Source organism: Panicum hallii, chromosome 6 (genome assembly GCF_002211085.1).
Source record: "Panicum hallii strain FIL2 chromosome 6, PHallii_v3.1, whole genome shotgun sequence".
Classification (NCBI taxonomy): Eukaryota; Viridiplantae; Streptophyta; class Magnoliopsida; order Poales; family Poaceae; genus Panicum; species Panicum hallii.
The window spans coordinates 3,173,528-3,190,617 of NC_038047.1; the positions used below are offsets into that span (position 1 = coordinate 3,173,528).

The 17,090-nt window shown below is 44.5% G+C and overlaps 4 protein-coding genes across 5 annotated transcripts; 2 read left to right on the forward strand and 2 right to left on the reverse strand.

The window, feature by feature from the left end:
* The first annotated feature begins 157 nt into the window (after positions 1 to 157).
* On the forward strand, positions 158 to 1,865 carry LOC112896747 (protein MET1, chloroplastic). Of its 2 annotated transcripts, none has more exons than XM_025964872.1 (6): positions 158 to 318; positions 398 to 589; positions 877 to 1,043; positions 1,178 to 1,262; positions 1,360 to 1,428; positions 1,555 to 1,865. In XM_025964872.1, the coding sequence occupies exons 1-6, from the start codon at positions 214 to 216 to the stop codon at positions 1,723 to 1,725; spliced, it is 789 nt and encodes a 262-aa protein (XP_025820657.1). In that variant the 5' UTR covers positions 158 to 213; the 3' UTR covers positions 1,726 to 1,865. The 2 variants fall into 2 exon arrangements, with proteins under 2 accessions (XP_025820657.1, XP_025820658.1); XM_025964873.1 differs by having other exon boundaries at positions 163 to 318; positions 401 to 589.
* A 156-nt stretch (positions 1,866 to 2,021) lies between these two features.
* Positions 2,022 to 3,331, forward strand: LOC112896749. Its single transcript, XM_025964874.1, has one exon. It carries the CDS (start codon positions 2,693 to 2,695, stop codon positions 3,272 to 3,274), a length of 582 nt encoding a protein of 193 aa, XP_025820659.1. The 5' UTR covers positions 2,022 to 2,692; the 3' UTR covers positions 3,275 to 3,331.
* A 217-nt stretch (positions 3,332 to 3,548) lies between these two features.
* On the reverse strand, positions 3,549 to 5,859 carry LOC112896751 (acyl-CoA-binding domain-containing protein 1). The gene is made up of 4 exons (XM_025964877.1): positions 5,739 to 5,859; positions 5,048 to 5,165; positions 3,991 to 4,053; positions 3,549 to 3,846 (listed from the first exon to the last, which is right to left on the reverse strand). The coding sequence occupies exons 1-4, from the start codon at positions 5,748 to 5,750 to the stop codon at positions 3,770 to 3,772; spliced, it is 270 nt and encodes an 89-aa protein (XP_025820662.1). The 5' UTR covers positions 5,751 to 5,859; the 3' UTR covers positions 3,549 to 3,769.
* Positions 5,860 to 11,817: 5,958 nt separating this feature from the next.
* On the reverse strand, positions 11,818 to 15,414 carry LOC112897634. The gene is made up of 4 exons (XM_025965981.1): positions 15,243 to 15,414; positions 15,069 to 15,163; positions 14,577 to 14,970; positions 11,818 to 12,331 (listed from the first exon to the last, which is right to left on the reverse strand). Exons 1-4 carry the CDS (start codon positions 15,320 to 15,322, stop codon positions 12,052 to 12,054), a joined length of 849 nt encoding a protein of 282 aa, XP_025821766.1. The 5' UTR covers positions 15,323 to 15,414; the 3' UTR covers positions 11,818 to 12,051.
* Positions 15,415 to 17,090: the final 1,676 nt, after the last annotated feature.

The window sequence follows — 17,090 nt, forward strand, 5'->3', positions numbered from 1 at the left end:
TTTGGTAGCCTACTTGTAATGCCATCTCGTGCCAAAAAAAAAGGAAAAAGAAAAGAGGTGGAGGCATCGGGTCCCCACATGTCAGTGTCAGTCTCACTGTTTCCACACGGCCAGATGCCACGAGCACCACTCTTGCCTTAGCCACAGATAGCATGTCCTGACCTCCAACCTAATGGCAGCCATCCCCTGCCGCCATCCTCGCAGCCCCACACCATGGCTGCCACGCTCTCCTCCGTGGCTGCCCCTTCCCTCCCCAACCGCAGCTCCATTGTCAGAGCTCAGCGGCAGGCACCTCCTTCCGTCATCTCGGCATCAACTGTGAGTAGGAATGCATCAGTTCTTGCCGTTTGGTTTGTTTCCTGTGATCGCAGCCATTGCTGATGTCCTTATGGTGCAGAAGACCGGTGGCTTCCATGGGGTGTCGCTGGTGGACACGAGGTGGGCGGCCGGCCACCGGAAAGGCGGCGGGCGGAGGCGGCTGCTGCGGGTGAACGCGCGGTCGACCGCCGCCAAGAACATCGAGGTGGAGGTCGACAAGCCGCTCGGACTGGCCCTGGGCCAGAAGCCCGGCGGTGGCGTCGTCATCACTGTCAGTCCTCTCTTCTCTCGCGTTTTCCTTGATTCCATTACACGAATAGCTCATGTTCTTGTCTCCCGGGCATGATCCTCCATTGGAAATTTCAGTTTCGGCACTGAATTGATGTTTCCAAGAATATGGAAATTTCAGAGAGAAACTATGTGATCAAAATGTTTGGAAATGATTTTAAGCTAAAGATCTAGTGTAAACAACATGTTCAGTATGATTGACTGAAATTGCAAATTCAGATTGGTGTTGCAGCTACTGACTAGTGACTATTGGTTTTGGTCTTGGGTTAGTCTGTGGAGTCTGGAGGAAATGCAGCAAGAGCCGGTCTGAAAGTCGGTGACCAGGTGCTGTACACAAGCAGCTTCTTCGGAGATGAGCTGTGGCCTGCAGACAAGCTGGGGTTCACCAAGACAGCCATCCAAGCAAAGCCAGACTCTGTCTACTTTGTAGTGAGCAGGTAGGCATATGACCGTATGGCTGCGATGCGACTTCTGATATTACTAAATTTGAGTGACATGATTGTCCTGGAGTTTACTTTGGACTCTTCTTGTATGTATATGTTACCCAAAGTCTCATTTTGAGTGATCTCAGGGGAGGCGCCGATGTTGATGTGAAGCGTCTACCGAAGAGGCCGGCACCGCCCCGGTTTGGACGGAAGTTGACTGAATCACAAAAGGCAAGATCAAGATAGCCTTAGCTACTTTGTTTTCCTCCTTCAGCTTGAAGCCTCAGCATGTATGTTATAAACTGCAAATACCCCTTTTTTCTTCCAGGAGAGAGCAACTCACATCTGCCTTGATTGTGGATACATATACTTCCTACCCAAGCCTTTTGAAGAACAGGTAACAAATGCATAGCTCTCCCTAAATCAATAACATAATTAGTGTTTACTTTTCTTTCACTTTGTCTAATTAACTGTATTTTAGTTTTCTTCTGATGAATTTTAACCATGTTCTGTATGTTTGCAGCCTGATGACTACGGTTGCCCACAATGCAATGCGCCAAAGAAGCGATTTGCCAGGTACGATGCGGCCACGGGGAAGGCCATCGGTGGTGCCCTGCCGCCTATTGCAGTGATCATAAGTTTGGTAATCGGCATCGCTGGAGTAGGGGCTCTTCTTGTGTATGGCCTGCAATAGGCTGTTCATTCTTCAGAACCAAAATTTTTGCTGTGCACATGAAGCTCAGCTGACTGCTGCTGTACTCCATCTCACGAAACACCGAGTGAAACCATATATCAAAGGGAAAGGAAATATACTATGAATGGGGTTATTGGCTAGTCTAATCTTCACTCACTGTTCTTTAGACAGTTAATCAATTTAATTACCAAAAGACAGCCCACTTTGCAGAAATGCTTCCATTGTCATGCTGCTCTCCTCAGCATAGAGAATTTTTGCAAAAGGTTTCTGCTACTCAAGGTCCAATCCAAACTTCAAAGATCTATACATCGTCATGCACAGATTCTAGAACCTACAGCAGAATCATCTTTTTTTATGACCTGTAGAAAATGATGTGCTATAATTCACTGAACTTTGCGGACAATCTGAACAAGCCGTAATTTTCCCTCGTGATCGACAATGTCAGCTTCATCACTACCTTACATTACAATAAAGGTGATTGTACTGAGGCTCATAACTACTCCCACTATGGTTTGACAGTTTTTGTGGTTGAAGTGATCCATGGTCCGGCTTATGATATCAGCCATCGTTTTCAGTTACTCAATCGGCTTTTATGTCTTAATGGAGTTGATAAAAAGAACATTTTCCTCATTAAGCCCTAGTTTATTTTGGGATTGTGACTTAAGCATGAGAATGACCTGACCTGCAAGTCCTTGTCTTCTGTGTCATCTTTCTCTGAGATCAGCTCATCTACCAGATCAAAGTTGGCTCCTGCCCTAACTACAATCCAGACAGATACACATCAGCTTTACATATACAAAAAGCAGGTGGTTAAAATTAGTTGGAACAGGATGAGCATGCATCCATATATACCAGGACTGATCAGGCTTGCATTGCCATTGGCAACAAGTAAATCTGCTGTTGCATAGGTCAGCAAAAAAAAAAAATCATCTTCAGATACATCAGTAGAACAGTAGAGGTAGTGATCATGAGCTACTGGGGAAGCCCGGGCGGGTCGCCGGCGTGGGCGGCGAGCCGGGGGCCGTCGCCGGTGGTGCCGCTCCTCATCGTGGTGGCCCTGGGGTGGGTCATCTGCCAGGAGACCCTGATGGGGTGGTACGAGCAGGTGGCCGAGGTGCAGGAGACGGTGACGGACAACGCCGTGCTCCTGGTCCTCGGCGCCGGGCTGCTGCTGCTCGCCCTGGGCGTCGCCGGCAGCCGGAGCGAGGTGGTGCTGGTGCCCGTGGCGCTGGTGGTGGTCATGTTCCTGATCCAGAACATCATGCTCACCGCGCTCCTCCTGCTGGTGGCGGCCTACTTCACCGGCATATACTACTACCGGCCGGACAGAGGGTACGGCGGCGGCGGCTTCGGTGGTGAGTGGGGCGGTGGCGGCGGCGGCGGCACCGGGCTGGGTTTCTACATGCTGCTGCTGCTGTGCCTGGTGCTGTGCGCCATGTTCTCCGACGGCGGCGGCAGCTGGTGGATCCCAGCTGTGCTGCTGGTCGCGTGCGTGCTCTGCCTCAACCTCTTCTCCGGCGGGAAAGCTTGGGGATATGAATACTTCTGAACATGTCATGCTTTACAGGGCAGTGTCTTGTTTCTTGGCATTCAGTATGCCAGATGAGAAAAAAAAAAGCATGTATAGAAGAACATACCCACAGGAGTATATGATCATTACAGTGCTACGAACCTAATATATAGTTAGATTAAGCTCATTGTTTTGCTTCTAATCAGTAGTTTTGCTCTTATGATTTTAACTTCGGCAGACTTCCCTACTGTTATTTTGTCTGCTTAGATTTGTATCAGAAACAAACTTGTTTGCAAACCAGTAAACTATGCAACTCAGTATCACACAGGCAGATATCATAAAAACAGAAGATTAAAAGTCTTCACGGATAGATGGATGGATGGAAAACTTAGGCAAACAATACATAAACAGGTACATGTTTCACATCCCCAGTGGATCAAATGACCTAGTTTTCATCGTCAGATGGCATAGGAGTTCATCTGAGCTGTTTGGTGATGTGGTCACTCATTGGTGATGTAGTCACAATTAAGAGACTTAAGAGCTAGCAGCCTCCTCCTGGAGCTGCTTCACCTTGGTGATGTAGTCACTCATTGCCTCTTCCTTGGATTTTCCTGCAAACATCGCAAAGTTTTAGCAATTACTACATTCGATCTTATGCTACTACTAAATATATGTGCTCTTGTAAAACACTAGTATTGTGGTAGACAACAAAATTTAAGTTGCCCAAAATACAAGGCTCAGATAAGTATATGAACCTTCAACAGCCTTCCATGCATCCCACTTGGCCCTTTCCCTCTGGTTGAATATGCCAGGACGAGCTTCAGAAATTGATTAATAAACAAACATGTAAGCACAGTTGTGATGAAGAACTGAAGAAGTATTGCCGTAAACACAAAAGATATACAAAGAACACAATGACAATAAGAGACTAAGTGCTGCGAGACAGTGTCACCATCCTGTGAGGTGTTAATAGCAGCAGATTAAATTCAGATGTAGAACTGACTAGAACTTCATTTATTACAACACAGGTGGAGCATAATTGTGACTTAGTTACAAGTGAAACATGGCCATGAATCTGTATAAATAAGATCTAGACTATCATTGCGTCACCTATTTTGCATAGAAAGCCAAAAAAATATGCATGTAAATGAATTGAAGCATTGAATAGATGTGCACTATGAACATGAGTTTATCATTCATCAGCAGCTCAGTGCAGCAAAATTTCTTCACTGAATAGATGTGCAGAATAGGGCACATCTATTCTTGCCGGTGCAGAATAGGGCTTAGAAAACTGTGCTTCAATATTAGTTGATTGCGTTAGCATCTATTACATCCCCACCATTTGGTTCTCCCATCCAACACTATTGGATTCAAGATACCGATAACTAATAAGGAACTGCAGTTGGGTGATCCACTAGCTTGCATAACTTTTTGTTTCTATGTCCTACGTAACGCATCCCAAAACTGTTGTTGAAATTTAAATTCTAAACCTAGGAAGAAATAAAAGGAGATTATATCAAATAGATTCAATTTATTGTTTATTGTTCTGTTTGGTTGCTATAGGAGTTTTCCCTTATTTTTATACTTTTATGTTCAGTCTCAAAATTGCATTATCACCAATATTTGGATCTTTAAATTGTCAAACTTCTGCGGAATTATGATGACACAAAGTTACACACTATCCATGCTAGGAATAGTATTGAACCATGGCACTACAATAAATTGGGTTTGTGCAAACTAAGAATTTCATCCACTACAAACTTACAAAGAGAAACTGGAAAAACAAAAATAGCTGTCTGATTATGTACTTACAGGTATTCACATCTCCAACAGTGGCCTGCTTGTAGAGTCCATAAAGGATCAGCTTGTTCTCATTGCTCGTGCTGTCGGGCAAGGTTTTCGCCTTCTCAGCATACTCCTCAAATTCCTCCTGCAACAGAGATACAGCTCACTGGTCATGTTTATGCGGGACAACGCTACCATTAAATATTACGCTAAATTATTTGACAAGTTAATCTTTCATGTGAATCTTTGAACCACGTGCTTCCTCACTATTTTCCGACAGAATTATAGAAAATGCAGAGATCCCACTATATGTAAACTAACTGGGAATTTCCCATCTTACATCCAAAGGCATCACGAAAACTCAACAATAGCTGCTGCTCAGGAGTCAGGAGCCAGGACAGCCTAAATCCGTTGGACTCTTAGCTCATCAAAGGGCAAAGCATCTACAATCCCAAGTGCTGCAGAATCCACTGTCTGAATCCACCAGATCTTGGCTACGCATACAAATCTGGACTGAAATTTAGACTATGCAGTATCGGATTCCCAAGTCTAGATCGGTTCACTGGATAATCTAACGGAGCTCCTACCGACACAGTCAGTTACAGTGCAAGAATATAAACGGAACTGGGAATTCAGAACCAAATCATAAGAAGAACACATCATGAAGATGATTAGATGGATAACAAGACCGTAACAGATAATGGAGTGAGCCGTGTACCTGCAGACCCATGGCTTCGAAGTTTTAAGATAAGATTTGTTTTCCTTTGGCCTGGTCTCTTCTCGGTTGTAACGATGATTGGCGACCAGATCGGATCTGCTTTATATAGCGCAACGCTAGAATTAGTACGTAGTGACAGACCCCCTGTTTCCAATTTTAATTATGAAGAAGCCCCTGGAATTGGGCAAAGTTTTGCAGAGAGGCCCTCATAAGAATTTTCATATTTTTAACAAACAAATAAGGTCAGGGAAAAGAACGAAAATTGTTAACGAATATTTGCTCATCATGGATGAGCCATTTATTAACAAAGAGAATAGTTCTTACTTTTTGTTATTCAGAAAAGTTCTCATTTTTTTCATTAATGCGGTACTGGAGTTTATTGAATTAGAAGTTCTCAGAAGGAAGTGATAAAAACAGGAGGAAGCATTGGTAACTCAGTGTGAATCTGTTAGCAGCTAACTGCTTGGCCATGGAAGGCGTTGAAGGCATCAACTAACCCCCAACTGACACTATTAACTGAAAGGGTAGCAATCAAGACATTGCACATGGTAGGTCATGCAGCACAGGCAATGCGGCATTCATCACGAGCAGTAGCTTGCAAACATGCAACTGTTTTCCCAGCCACATACACTGAGCCTACAGGCTACAGCAGAAGACACAACAGTACAGTACAGCTTCTACTCAAAACACTTTTCTCAAATGCAACATGGATTTGTGCATGAATTACTGCCCTGTTCAAGCATATTTGCATGTTGAGTGTTTGAACTCAAAACATGTAACTGTTACAAAACTACCACACACATTGAGCTGCTTCTGTTATTATCATGGTTGAGTACGTTGCCCAAAAAGATCAGATGACGAGCATCTCGCAGCAATGATCAGGATGCGTGCCAGCAGAAGCAGATGGAACAGAACTAGTGTCAGACCCGGGGCCACCGGGCTGGGCACATAACGTAGTTTAAAGAGGTCTAAGAGATTAAGTCCGTCTTATCTCTTATTTATCTTATTTATCTCTTATTTATTTCGTTTAAATAAGATATAAGGCTAACCGATACAGGGGGAATCTACTCGAGATATGTTCTGGTACGATTCCTCAGCTGGTATTGGTTAGTATCTTTGTAACCCTGGCCTTTCGGATATATAAGGGAGGTCAGGGACCCCTCTCAAAAAACAGAAGATCATTAGGTCATTCTACATCAAAGGCAATACAAATCATACAGGACGTAGGGTGTTACGCTCCGTGCGGCCCGAACCTGTCTAAGTCTTGTGTTCCTTGCACCTTCGAGTTCTTGATCTCGGCGTCTCCTCACCCAAAACTTACCACATTGGGTATATCCCTCGGTGGGCAGCCGATTAAACACCGACAGGTAGGGGAGTGCGTCGAAGATCCGCCGGCGAACTCGATGGCATCTTTCTAGTTCACCAGGTGGTGGATTGCTACCTTCACGCATGTGCATCGACGAATCGATTCATCGAGTTCAAGATCGGATTCTTCAGCGAACGGCTACATCGATCTCGACTACTCAGCTCGACTTCACCTTGCGCTGCAGCGTCGATGCACCGTGGCCGTCGACCTCGACGACCCGGCTCAACTTCGGCTTGTGCCGCAATGTCCGCGCGCGGCAGCAACGTGTTCGACTACTTCGACTTCGCGAGGACGATCGGCAGCTCGCCGACGACTACATCAACTACTCATCTCGACTTGAAAACTAGTCGGAATCGGTTCCAACTAGTCGAGCTTCATCAACAAATCATCGCAGCTTCATCAACGAGCTCCACGGCTTCGTCGACATTCGTCCACAAATCAAGCTAAGTGATTTATACCTTTTTCCGACTTGTTCTTCACAAGATCGGCTACCTTTTTTGGTACGCCTCTCGACGGGCATGAAACCCTCGGGGGCTACACCATGATCGATTACTTGTCCGTGTACGACTCTCGATGGGCATGAAACCCTCCAGAGCTACACTTCGCCGACTATCTTTGAGCACTGCGCATCCTCTTTGTCGCATGACGACTTCTTTGTCTTCTCTTAACGGTTGCTAAAGTACTCGGGTAGCACACGTCTTAATCCGTGAAACCTCGACTCTTCTGTAAGCCTATGCTCCTACGCGTGCATGCGGCTAAGCTCCCTACGCTATGGTCTACGGCCATCAGGGATCAGGTGCTTAAACGTAACAGGCTAACTGACCGGGGAAATTACATGGCCTAGCAAGAGCAAGACGCGAAATTTTTACACCGAATAAATTTTGATGTATTTATATTATTATTGAGTACTACTCGGTATCTTCGCATTATGCTACATAATATGTGCATTTTTTTCAGGTCAAGATTTAGCAACAACCCTCCAGGCAGCGCGGCGTGCCATCGCAGTTTCGCTAGTTCCCAGGCTCGGGGGCCGGGCGATGCGCACTACTCGACATGACTCATTCGGCTCTCCTGGCTTGTAAGCTCGGGGGCTGGACGCCGTAAAACTACTCGAAGACGACTCATATGAAGACTGAGAGTGCAGAAGAAACTCTAAGCCACCGCACGGTTAAATAAACCAGCGGGAGGCTTAATTTCACTATGCAGAGGCGAAGAGTTTTTCTCAGAATTCCAGAGTAACACCAATGCCACGGTTTTTAGATCCTTATCTCCATATTTGTGGTATTTGGATTTAAGGCTCGGGGGCTGCGGGGTACGTGGCATCGACTACTTATTTTTCAAATTTCTTTGAAGAATAAGAAGGATTACAGACTAATGGGACCCTCAGCCTGATTCTCCGATTCAACCTAAGACTCGGTGGCTACTCCATATGGAGTGCGATTTTTCAAATCGCACACCATATCAAAAATAAAATTCGGGGCATAAGCACCTCATAGCTTCAATGCAGCCAAGCAATTACTCGAAGAAGGACTTCAAGACGAAGCTTCAGAAGAAGTCGAAGACTGTTTCGAAAGTACTCGATAAGCCTGCAGTACTCAGCTACGAAGAGCTCGGGGGCTTGTCAGACCCGGGGCCACCGGGCTGGGCACATAACGTAGTTTAAAGAAGTCTAAGAGATTAAGTCCGTCTTATCTCTTATTCATCTTATTTATCTCTTATTTATTCCGTTTAAATAAGAGATAAGGCTAACCGATACAGGGGGAATCTACTCGAGATATGTTCTGCTACGATTCCTCAGCTGATATTGGTTAGTATCTTTGTAACCCTGGCCTCTCGGATATATAAGGGAGGTCAGGGACCCCTCTCAAAAAACAGAAGATCATTAGGTCATTCTACATCAAAGGCAATACAAACCATACAGGACGTAGGGTGTTACGCTCCGTGCGGCCCGAACCTGTCTAAGTCTTGTGTTTCTTACACTTTCGAGTTCTTGATCTCGGCATCTCCTCACCTAAAACTTACCATTTTGAGCATAGCCCTCGGTGGGCAGCCGGTTAAACACCGACACTAGCATATGCTCAAATGGCACCAGCCAAGTGTGTGGAAAATATGCTGCTGCTAGCTACTGGAGCTGTGACAGTGGGCATAGAATCTGACCGCTGCTGGCGTGCGTCCCCATCCAACAATCGATTGATCAAACCATGCATGCATGGAGTTCAATCATCAAGCAGCTGCACCCGCAGTAGATTCCAATTGACCATACTCCATAGGCATCGGCTCACAACAAATATAGTATAGTGTAAGCCTCTTTTATATTTGAATGGAAAAGTTAATAAAGACGTACGTTTTAGGGCTCCATAATACACAAACTATTGAGTATTTTTTTCATATCCCAAACCTAGGCCAGTTATTTTGAGGTCCAACGGTCTGTTGAGGTCGTAGTTATGAATTTGGGTTTAGCCTTTGGAGAGTTTTTTCCTTTCTTTTGGCCTCAATTTAACCATCTTCCTCAACTACACTGGGGGGTGACCTCGTGGAGTGTAATATGAGTAGATGGCTTGGAGGCAAGAAGCCTTTAAGAAGGTTATCATATTACTGCAATCAATCTCAAACTAACCACATATTTGCAGATGCGTAAATGCATAATATACTCTCTTGACCGAAAGCGTAGCCGTAGTGATGTGAAAGACTTTGGCATACTACACCCAAATGGCACCGGCCGGTCAGAGGACGAAAAGAACGGCACCAAATGCATCCACCCCCTCCCTCACCTTTTGAAAGTGGCTGCCGCAAAAATCTGCTGCTGCGATGCGAGCTAGTGGTGCCGTGACAGTGGGCATAGATTCAATATCATCGATCACTTCTCTTTGTGATGACCACATCAGATGCCGGCGTCCCCATCCTACAAAGCATGCATGGATCGAGTGGAATCATCTAAGGTTGCCTTCTCTCTTGTACACGTCCTGGGGCTTCTCATCGATGACAAAGACGGCGAGGTCGGCAGGGTGCTCATTACCCTTGCATGGGAATGTGATCATGTCCCTTCTTCCGGCTAGGTGGGGAAAATCCAGCAGGTTAGAAACAGGTGGGGAAAAAGTCGAAGCTACTCTCAATTTATCAGTATATCACTGTGCGTATGTCCGCATACTTATTTATCACTTTGAGTACGTTTATATACTAATTTTAAGATACTTCAAAAGAGTATATACAAAAATTTCAAAAGTATTCCTATTTTTTAAATATATTATAATTATATCTTAGTAGTAGTATATAAAAATTACTATGTCCACATATTGTATGGTCACATACCCAACGTATATACCACCATAGATGTTGTAGTATGATCACATACTTCACGTACATGCTCTTTGTTGGATTTGATACGTCCTAGTCATGAGATACATATGTGGAAGTAACTACAAGTGCATGTAGAATAAATTTTCCACATATATATATATTGGTTTTTTATAATGCACCTGGGTGCATTTTGTACAGAGGATGCACCCGCCCTCTCAGTTGTAATTGGATTTTTTTATACAATCCAGTTGCAACCAGTTCGCATCTAGATGGAATCGGGTTTGTCTGAATTGCAACTGGTTCACGTCCAGTTGCAACTGGGTCTATCTGAGTTGCAACCGGTTCGTGCCCAGTTGCAATTGGTTCGTGCCCATCAGTTCTATCCAGTTGCAATTGGTCTAATCTCCTAGTTGCAATCGATGTAGTCTCTCGGTTGCAACTGCAGGGTGCGTGCATTTTGTACAAAGAATGCAGCTTGTCGCATTTTAGCCTCATATATATATATATATATATATATATATATATATATGAAAAATCCATTCTACACGCGCTTGTAGCTACTCCTTTATGTGTATCTCATGATGCAGGACGTATCTGAGCCAACAAAAGGTACGTACAAGGTGTATGTGATTATACTAGACCATATGTGATTTACGTGACCATACATGAAATATATGAACATACTTATTTTTCTATACGGGTACTAATGTATAATTATAATATTTTAAAAATAAGGATACTTTGAAATTTTCGTACATGTCCCTTTGAACTATCTTAGAATTAGTATATTGATAAATGAGTATATGGACATACGCATGGTGGTATACTGATAGTGAGATCCCTTTGAAGTATCTTAGAATTAGTATATTGATAAATGAGTATATGGACATACACATGGTGGTATACTGATAGTGAGAGTAGCTACAATCGAGTGTAGATAAAACTCGTCCTATATATAAATATATATATAGTGTGTGCATAAAAAATAGGCTGGGAAATAATTTTTTTGTTGAACAGGCAGGGAAAATAAGATCAACCATGAAACAACACTGGCAAAGGTTAAAAAAGAGGACTTTTAGGCTATCTCCAACCGTCGTTCTCTGTATCCTTCTCTATATCCGTCATTTACAGACTTCTCTACAAGATTCTCTCCTCTATATCTCATTTCTCTCCAACAACGTTCTCTAAATCTCGTTCTCTGTACATTAAACCCTATATTAGAAACGTATTTTATTTCAAATTTTTATACGTACGTATTTATCATACCTCAAATGCTATGGACATATTTTATTTTTAATCGAGTGTTTAAAACGTAAAAAAAAAATAAAGAAGAGGAGAGAGAATCTCTATATATAGAGGAAACCTGTAGCGTTCTCTATTTTAGAGAATCATTTAGAGAACGGAATCTTCTCTATATACAGGGTAGAGAACGGTTTAGAGTCTCCCGTTGGAGACAGGATACCCAAATTAATATGGCAATCCAATCCCTCTTTACATGTGAATGGTGCATCACGTAGCTGATATATACCATTTACAAAGTAGCCACGACTGTATACCAACTGCTGTACATGTGAATGGTGCATCTGTCATCTGTGCAGAATCTACAAACTTAAAACCTTTTCTATTCCTGATGATCATAACTTACACGGCTCAAGTCTTGGGCACTAGCTTCATCATGAAGCTGTATCGCACTCCTTCAACTATCTTGGGCTCGGGCCATCTAGCCCCTTCCGGTACACGGATGCATTTGAAGCCTTGGTTTTTGTACAGGCGCAGGGCAGCTATGTTGTTTACATCACAGTGCAATGCCATGGACCGGCATCCCCAACTCCTTGCCCGTGCCTCTGCTTCTTGGACCAACATTTTAGCGATTCCTTTCCGCCGTTCCTCCTTTCGCACCGCGACGTTTGCTATATACGCAATACCTGTTCTGCAAAAGTTGGAATTGACATTGAGAAGCTTTTAAGGGGAGAATACTTGTGCCTGCATGTTTAAAACAATATCATTGAAAGGGAAAATGGAACATCTTTTGAAATCCCATACAGACTGAAGCATAGCTCAACCAACAGTATGAGTTGACTTGTAACCAAGTAAATATAACTTGTTCACTGCATACTATAGCCAAAAGTAGACAAAGGTTGTTTCAGAATGTGAAGTGACTTGAGTAATTGTGGTTGTTTCATGCCCTCAAACTTCCTAGAAGATACGAACAACACATATGCCGAGCCAAGAATTTCATGCACTCAAGTTTATGTAAACTAGGTTATACTTCCTCCTGTAGCTACAAACTAAATGTGGGAGGTCCTAGGTTCAAATCAGCCTCCTTGTAAAATAAGCAAGGCAAGGCTGCTAGAAATTCCCTTCCTCAGTTTCCACCTTTTATCAGAGCTTTCAGCACTCTATATACGCCCTACGATTTAATTAGGGTAATATTGAACAGAAACAATAATTTGTCGAAATTAAATAAAACTTATGTTGTGTTGAAAGACTTTCAGTACAGGCACTTTACGCTCGAGTTTTCTGTTCTTGCCTCAGTTGGGAAGTGTTTGTTTAAACTATGTTAGTTTCAGTAACCAAATCAGATCTTCCTTTTTGTTTCCACATAACTTATCAAATTTAATACCGTTACCCTTAATTCACCAAAGAAAATTGAAGGTGAAAAAACACATGGTTTCGCCTCTAAGCCTAATCAAATCAAAAATCAAGATCACAATTGAAGTTTGCCACCTACTCTGTGGTGCCCACGCTGTTTTGCGTGTTTGATTTTTTTTTGGGTATACTTGAGTGTGATGGTCTGCGGCTTTTGATCCGCCCTTGTACCTAGGTACTCCTGATATGGAGTTCTTAATGTTCGAGAGGGGAAAAATCAGAAGACTTTCTTGAGATAAGCAGCAGTCAGAGTAGGATCAAGAACAATTTATATCTTGATTTATGTAGTTCAATTTTTCAAAAACAGCTGTACCATTTGTAGAGCTTGCTTTGTAGATGAAATTGCAAGAGAGTCTTAATAGAATACTATGGGAGTGCTGCGCATGATGTTTCGCCTCTAAACCTAATCAAATCAAAAATCAAGATCACAATTGAAGTTTGCCATCTACTCTGTGGTGCCCACGCTGTTTTGCGTGTTTGATTTTTTGGGGTATACTTGAGTATGATGGTCTGCGGCTTTTGATCCGCCCTTATACCATTTTTTTCCTCGAACGCGCAGGAGAGCTGCGCATCAATATATTAAGAAGAAAAAGGGGAAAAGAACCCCAGAATGTTACAGAATTAAGGGCCTGCATCCCACCCTTTTACAGAATAAAGCTTCTTACAAGCTTTATGGGAGTGTCCTTGCCTATGATGGGTCAAGAAAACGCCTTCAACCATCATTCATTATGTCACGCAAAGAAGCACATTGTGTTTGTTTTGTAAAACAGAATAGACAGTTAGCCTTTTTCTAGTTAGAGCAAAATTTGCAAAACCCATCTATATTGTCTTAAACTAGTTTGGCAAGTTTAATGTAAAACTAGTTTGGCAGAGCACATTTTGTCTCTGATGCATGCAAGTACAAAGGCTATAGTACAGTACTATCGTATCTTTGGTTTGTGATGTATTTTCAACTTCTGAAAATCCAATGATGCATTTAAGCATTCCCATATTTTGCAATATTTGATCATAACTAATTTTGTTTTCTGGCCTTCAATGAAGATCGAGAGCAGAATGCAATCTAAGTTACTGCCCAATTGCCTATGAAATTAAGTTTGTGACACATATTGTTGGTCTCTTCTCTTCCACGAACAGATCGAGTTATACATGTTTCCTTCTCTAGATTCTACTATTCTATACCCCCCCCCCCCCCCGGGATCAGGAAGGGCACATTTCAGTATTATGACCGCTTTCTGACATTCAATCATCATATGTCGTGTCGACACTTCATTGCTTGCCAATTATACTAAGTATACATTAGGAAACCTTAAATGGTGGAGTGATTGATTTTCTTTGAGCAAGTTGGACAAGGCAGATGTGTATAACCAGCAATGATAAATAGGCAAGCTTCAGAAAAGTAAGTAACGATATTGAGGAGGCAAGCCCTACCGCAAAATTTATAGCTTTTGCATCCTTCTATCTTGACAGTCTGAAGAAATAGATCAGAGGAAATTCGATTTATATATATTCAGTAACTAAATACATACCTTCTCTGCTTCAGGTGTCCCCTCCTCGGAAGATAGTCCGCCACGGTGTCAACCGTAAGGATGCCAGCTATGGAGCCTCTACTCAGAGCGTACTTCTGAAAATGGGCATCCCCAGCATCTCCACACTCAACATCGAAGGTATTATTTACAGAATTAGAATTGACCGCGACAAGGCACGTCCTCATGCACCCGGGCGGGACTGTGAATCCAGACAGCAGGGCAATGTAGCGGTCGATCCGCAGGACGAGGTCCAGCGGGAACTTGTACCCAGGAAAGAACGAGCCGCAGTGGGTGTCCGCCACTTCCCAGCAGTCCTCGAGCCGCGCGTCCCGGACGACGATCTCGGGGCACAGGGCCGGCAGCAGCTCGACCGCCTGGCTCGCGTAGCAAATCCCTGGGAAGCGGAAACGAAGGAACTTGTCAAAGGGAAATGGCCGCGTGGCTGACGGATCCTCTCGATTGCGCGGGCAATTCAATCAATCAATCAATCACCTCGCGTGGCCCTGTCGCCGGAGCGGAACGGCCGCCGCCGGGCTGCTCGGACGGAGGGGAGGCCGATCCGACTCGGATTGATCGCTGTCGCCGGCCTGCGAGATCTCTTGCTTTGAACGAGGGAAACCGTAGGGAGCAGGAAAAAAAAAGGGGCAAAATTTGAGCAGGTCATACCAGATCATGGCGTGGAAGCCGGAGCTGGAGCTCCGGGCCAAGCACGCCGGAGCGGCCCCGCCCGGGCGGGAGCCTCGCATTGCTCCCGGTCCCGGAGAGCTTGGGGTGAGGCGCGCGTCGGCGGCGCTGGGCCAGCAGCGGAGGGGATGAGGGAGAAACGATAAGGATGGGCGGGAGAGCCGTCGGATCACGGTTCAAGGTACAGGATTGAAGTTTTCACAACAACGCCCCCTGAGAAATCCGCTTCTTCCCAAATCAAGTAACAGAAGAGAGCCAATCTTTTCATTTTTACCCAACAGATAGATAGCAGTTTATTTGAGCAGTGTATTAATTACTGGACACTAACAGTATATTCATTTGTAAGAAACAGATTATTTGATTAGGGCGAGTACATTGGAGTCATGTAATAAACATTCTCATACATATGATACGTTATTTTTATGATTTTATAATAATACCTGTAGGTGGGTGAGTAGCACAATAAAAATTTATGGGAACCCATTAGAGATTCGGCCAGGTACATAACACGCGGTAGGATTTCGATCGCGTGACGATCAGAAAACATAGGGGGTTTAGACAGGTTCAGACTGCTGTGAACATAACACTCTACGTCCGTCCTGTGTGGAGCTGGTGCTGGTATTCAGTTGAATATGAATTTGGAGTTTTTTTATCCACCCCCTTACACATTGCCCGTCTATCGTATTTTATAGCCTCCCCTGTGGGCTCTAGGAAGAGACTTATCGCTTTAAGTGTGAATGCGGTGCATGATGAAGGGCATCGGCCTGCAAGTGGCGCCCGCCCGCCGGGCAGGGTCCTGCGCCGTGGACTAGAACTGTCGTCACCCAGGATCCTCCTCAAGGAACCACGGGATGCCTCAGGATCTCTCCCAGGCTTTGTGCATCGCCTGGGTTCTCTGTGTGTTGCCCAGGACCGCAGGCATCCTTTCCTATGTCTATCCGCCACGATGTGAGGTGTGAGTGGTGGGGGCCACCCCACCGTCTATCGCCAGACGACGCGACGTGATCCGGACGGGAGGCTCCCTATGTCCCGGTCACCGTGCCTTCTGAGAGTACGCCTCCCCCGTAATCATGCGGTTTTACAGGGAAGGCGCGCCGCCCACGGAGCTCGCCCGGTTGCAGTAGGGCGGGTATATTGAATACGCCGTCAGGCGATTCCTTCACCGTGAAGGAACCGCCCCCTTCCAGGGAGGTGTCTGGCCTTCCACGGTTTTAGGTCCTCTAGAAGGCGCCTCATTTTGGCCCGTTAATGTTAATGGGCCAAGAGAGACTTTTAGCCCACTTATTCTTAATTTGTCTAGGGCTGCGGGACTCGTGTTCCCGTGGCACTGACAATACCATATCCCTCAATTTGTGTAATAAAAAAAGAATATTATAAATATCATGATAACGGTCGGAGGATTTCTCCAGCCAGGGGGCGGAATGCACCAGCCTAATCCTAACTTAGGATGAGTTTGGGGGTAGTCTAGGAATGCTCGATCTAGAGGCGTATGAACACGAGTAGCACACATGGGTTTAGAGTGGTTCAGGCCGCCGGATCGTAATACCCTACGTCCACTGTGAGATGTATTGCTTGTAAGTTTGGAGGAGGAACTGCTCACCCTAAGTGAGTGTGAACCTTTGTGTGTGTGTTTTTGTGTCCGTGTAAGACCTGTGTTCTAACGTGCGCGCTCTCCCTTTTATAGGCTCAAGGGGAGCGCGTACCCTAAGCGGGGCCCCGACAGGTGGACCCGGCGATATATTAAATAACGTACACATTGGAGCCTTAAATGCCTCAGATACGAAGATCTTGCTTATCAGCCTCCATGCGTATCCTCCGTCTGTATATGAT

What these genes read in the sequence shown, in the direction of transcription:
- LOC112896747 (XM_025964872.1), top strand. Translation starts at nt 214, where the DNA reads ATGGCTGCCACGCTCTCCTCCGTGGCTGCCCCTTCCCTCCCCAACCGC. An exon ending in CCGTCATCTCGGCATCAACT is followed by an intron (nt 319 to 397) that starts GTGAGTAGGAAT and finishes CTTATGGTGCAG; the next exon opens with AAGACCGGTGGCTTCCATGG. An exon ending in GTCTACTTTGTAGTGAGCAG is followed by an intron (nt 1,044 to 1,177) that starts GTAGGCATATGA and finishes GAGTGATCTCAG; the next exon opens with GGGAGGCGCCGATGTTGATG.
- LOC112896749 (XM_025964874.1), top strand. Translation starts at nt 2,693, where the DNA reads ATGAGCTACTGGGGAAGCCCGGGCGGGTCGCCGGCGTGGGCGGCGAGC.
- LOC112896751 (XM_025964877.1), bottom strand. An exon ending in TGTTGGAGATGTGAATACCT is followed by an intron (nt 4,054 to 5,047) that starts GTAAGTACATAA and finishes CAATTTCTGAAG; the next exon opens with CTCGTCCTGGCATATTCAAC. An exon ending in TGCATGGAAGGCTGTTGAAG is followed by an intron (nt 3,847 to 3,990) that starts GTTCATATACTT and finishes CGATGTTTGCAG; the next exon opens with GAAAATCCAAGGAAGAGGCA.
- LOC112897634 (XM_025965981.1), bottom strand. Translation starts at nt 15,322, where the DNA reads ATGCGAGGCTCCCGCCCGGGCGGGGCCGCTCCGGCGTGCTTGGCCCGG. An exon ending in GGCTTCCACGCCATGATCTG is followed by an intron (nt 15,164 to 15,242) that starts GTATGACCTGCT and finishes GAGATCTCGCAG; the next exon opens with GCCGGCGACAGCGATCAATC. An exon ending in GGACACCTGAAGCAGAGAAG is followed by an intron (nt 12,332 to 14,576) that starts GTATGTATTTAG and finishes CAACTTTTGCAG; the next exon opens with AACAGGTATTGCGTATATAG.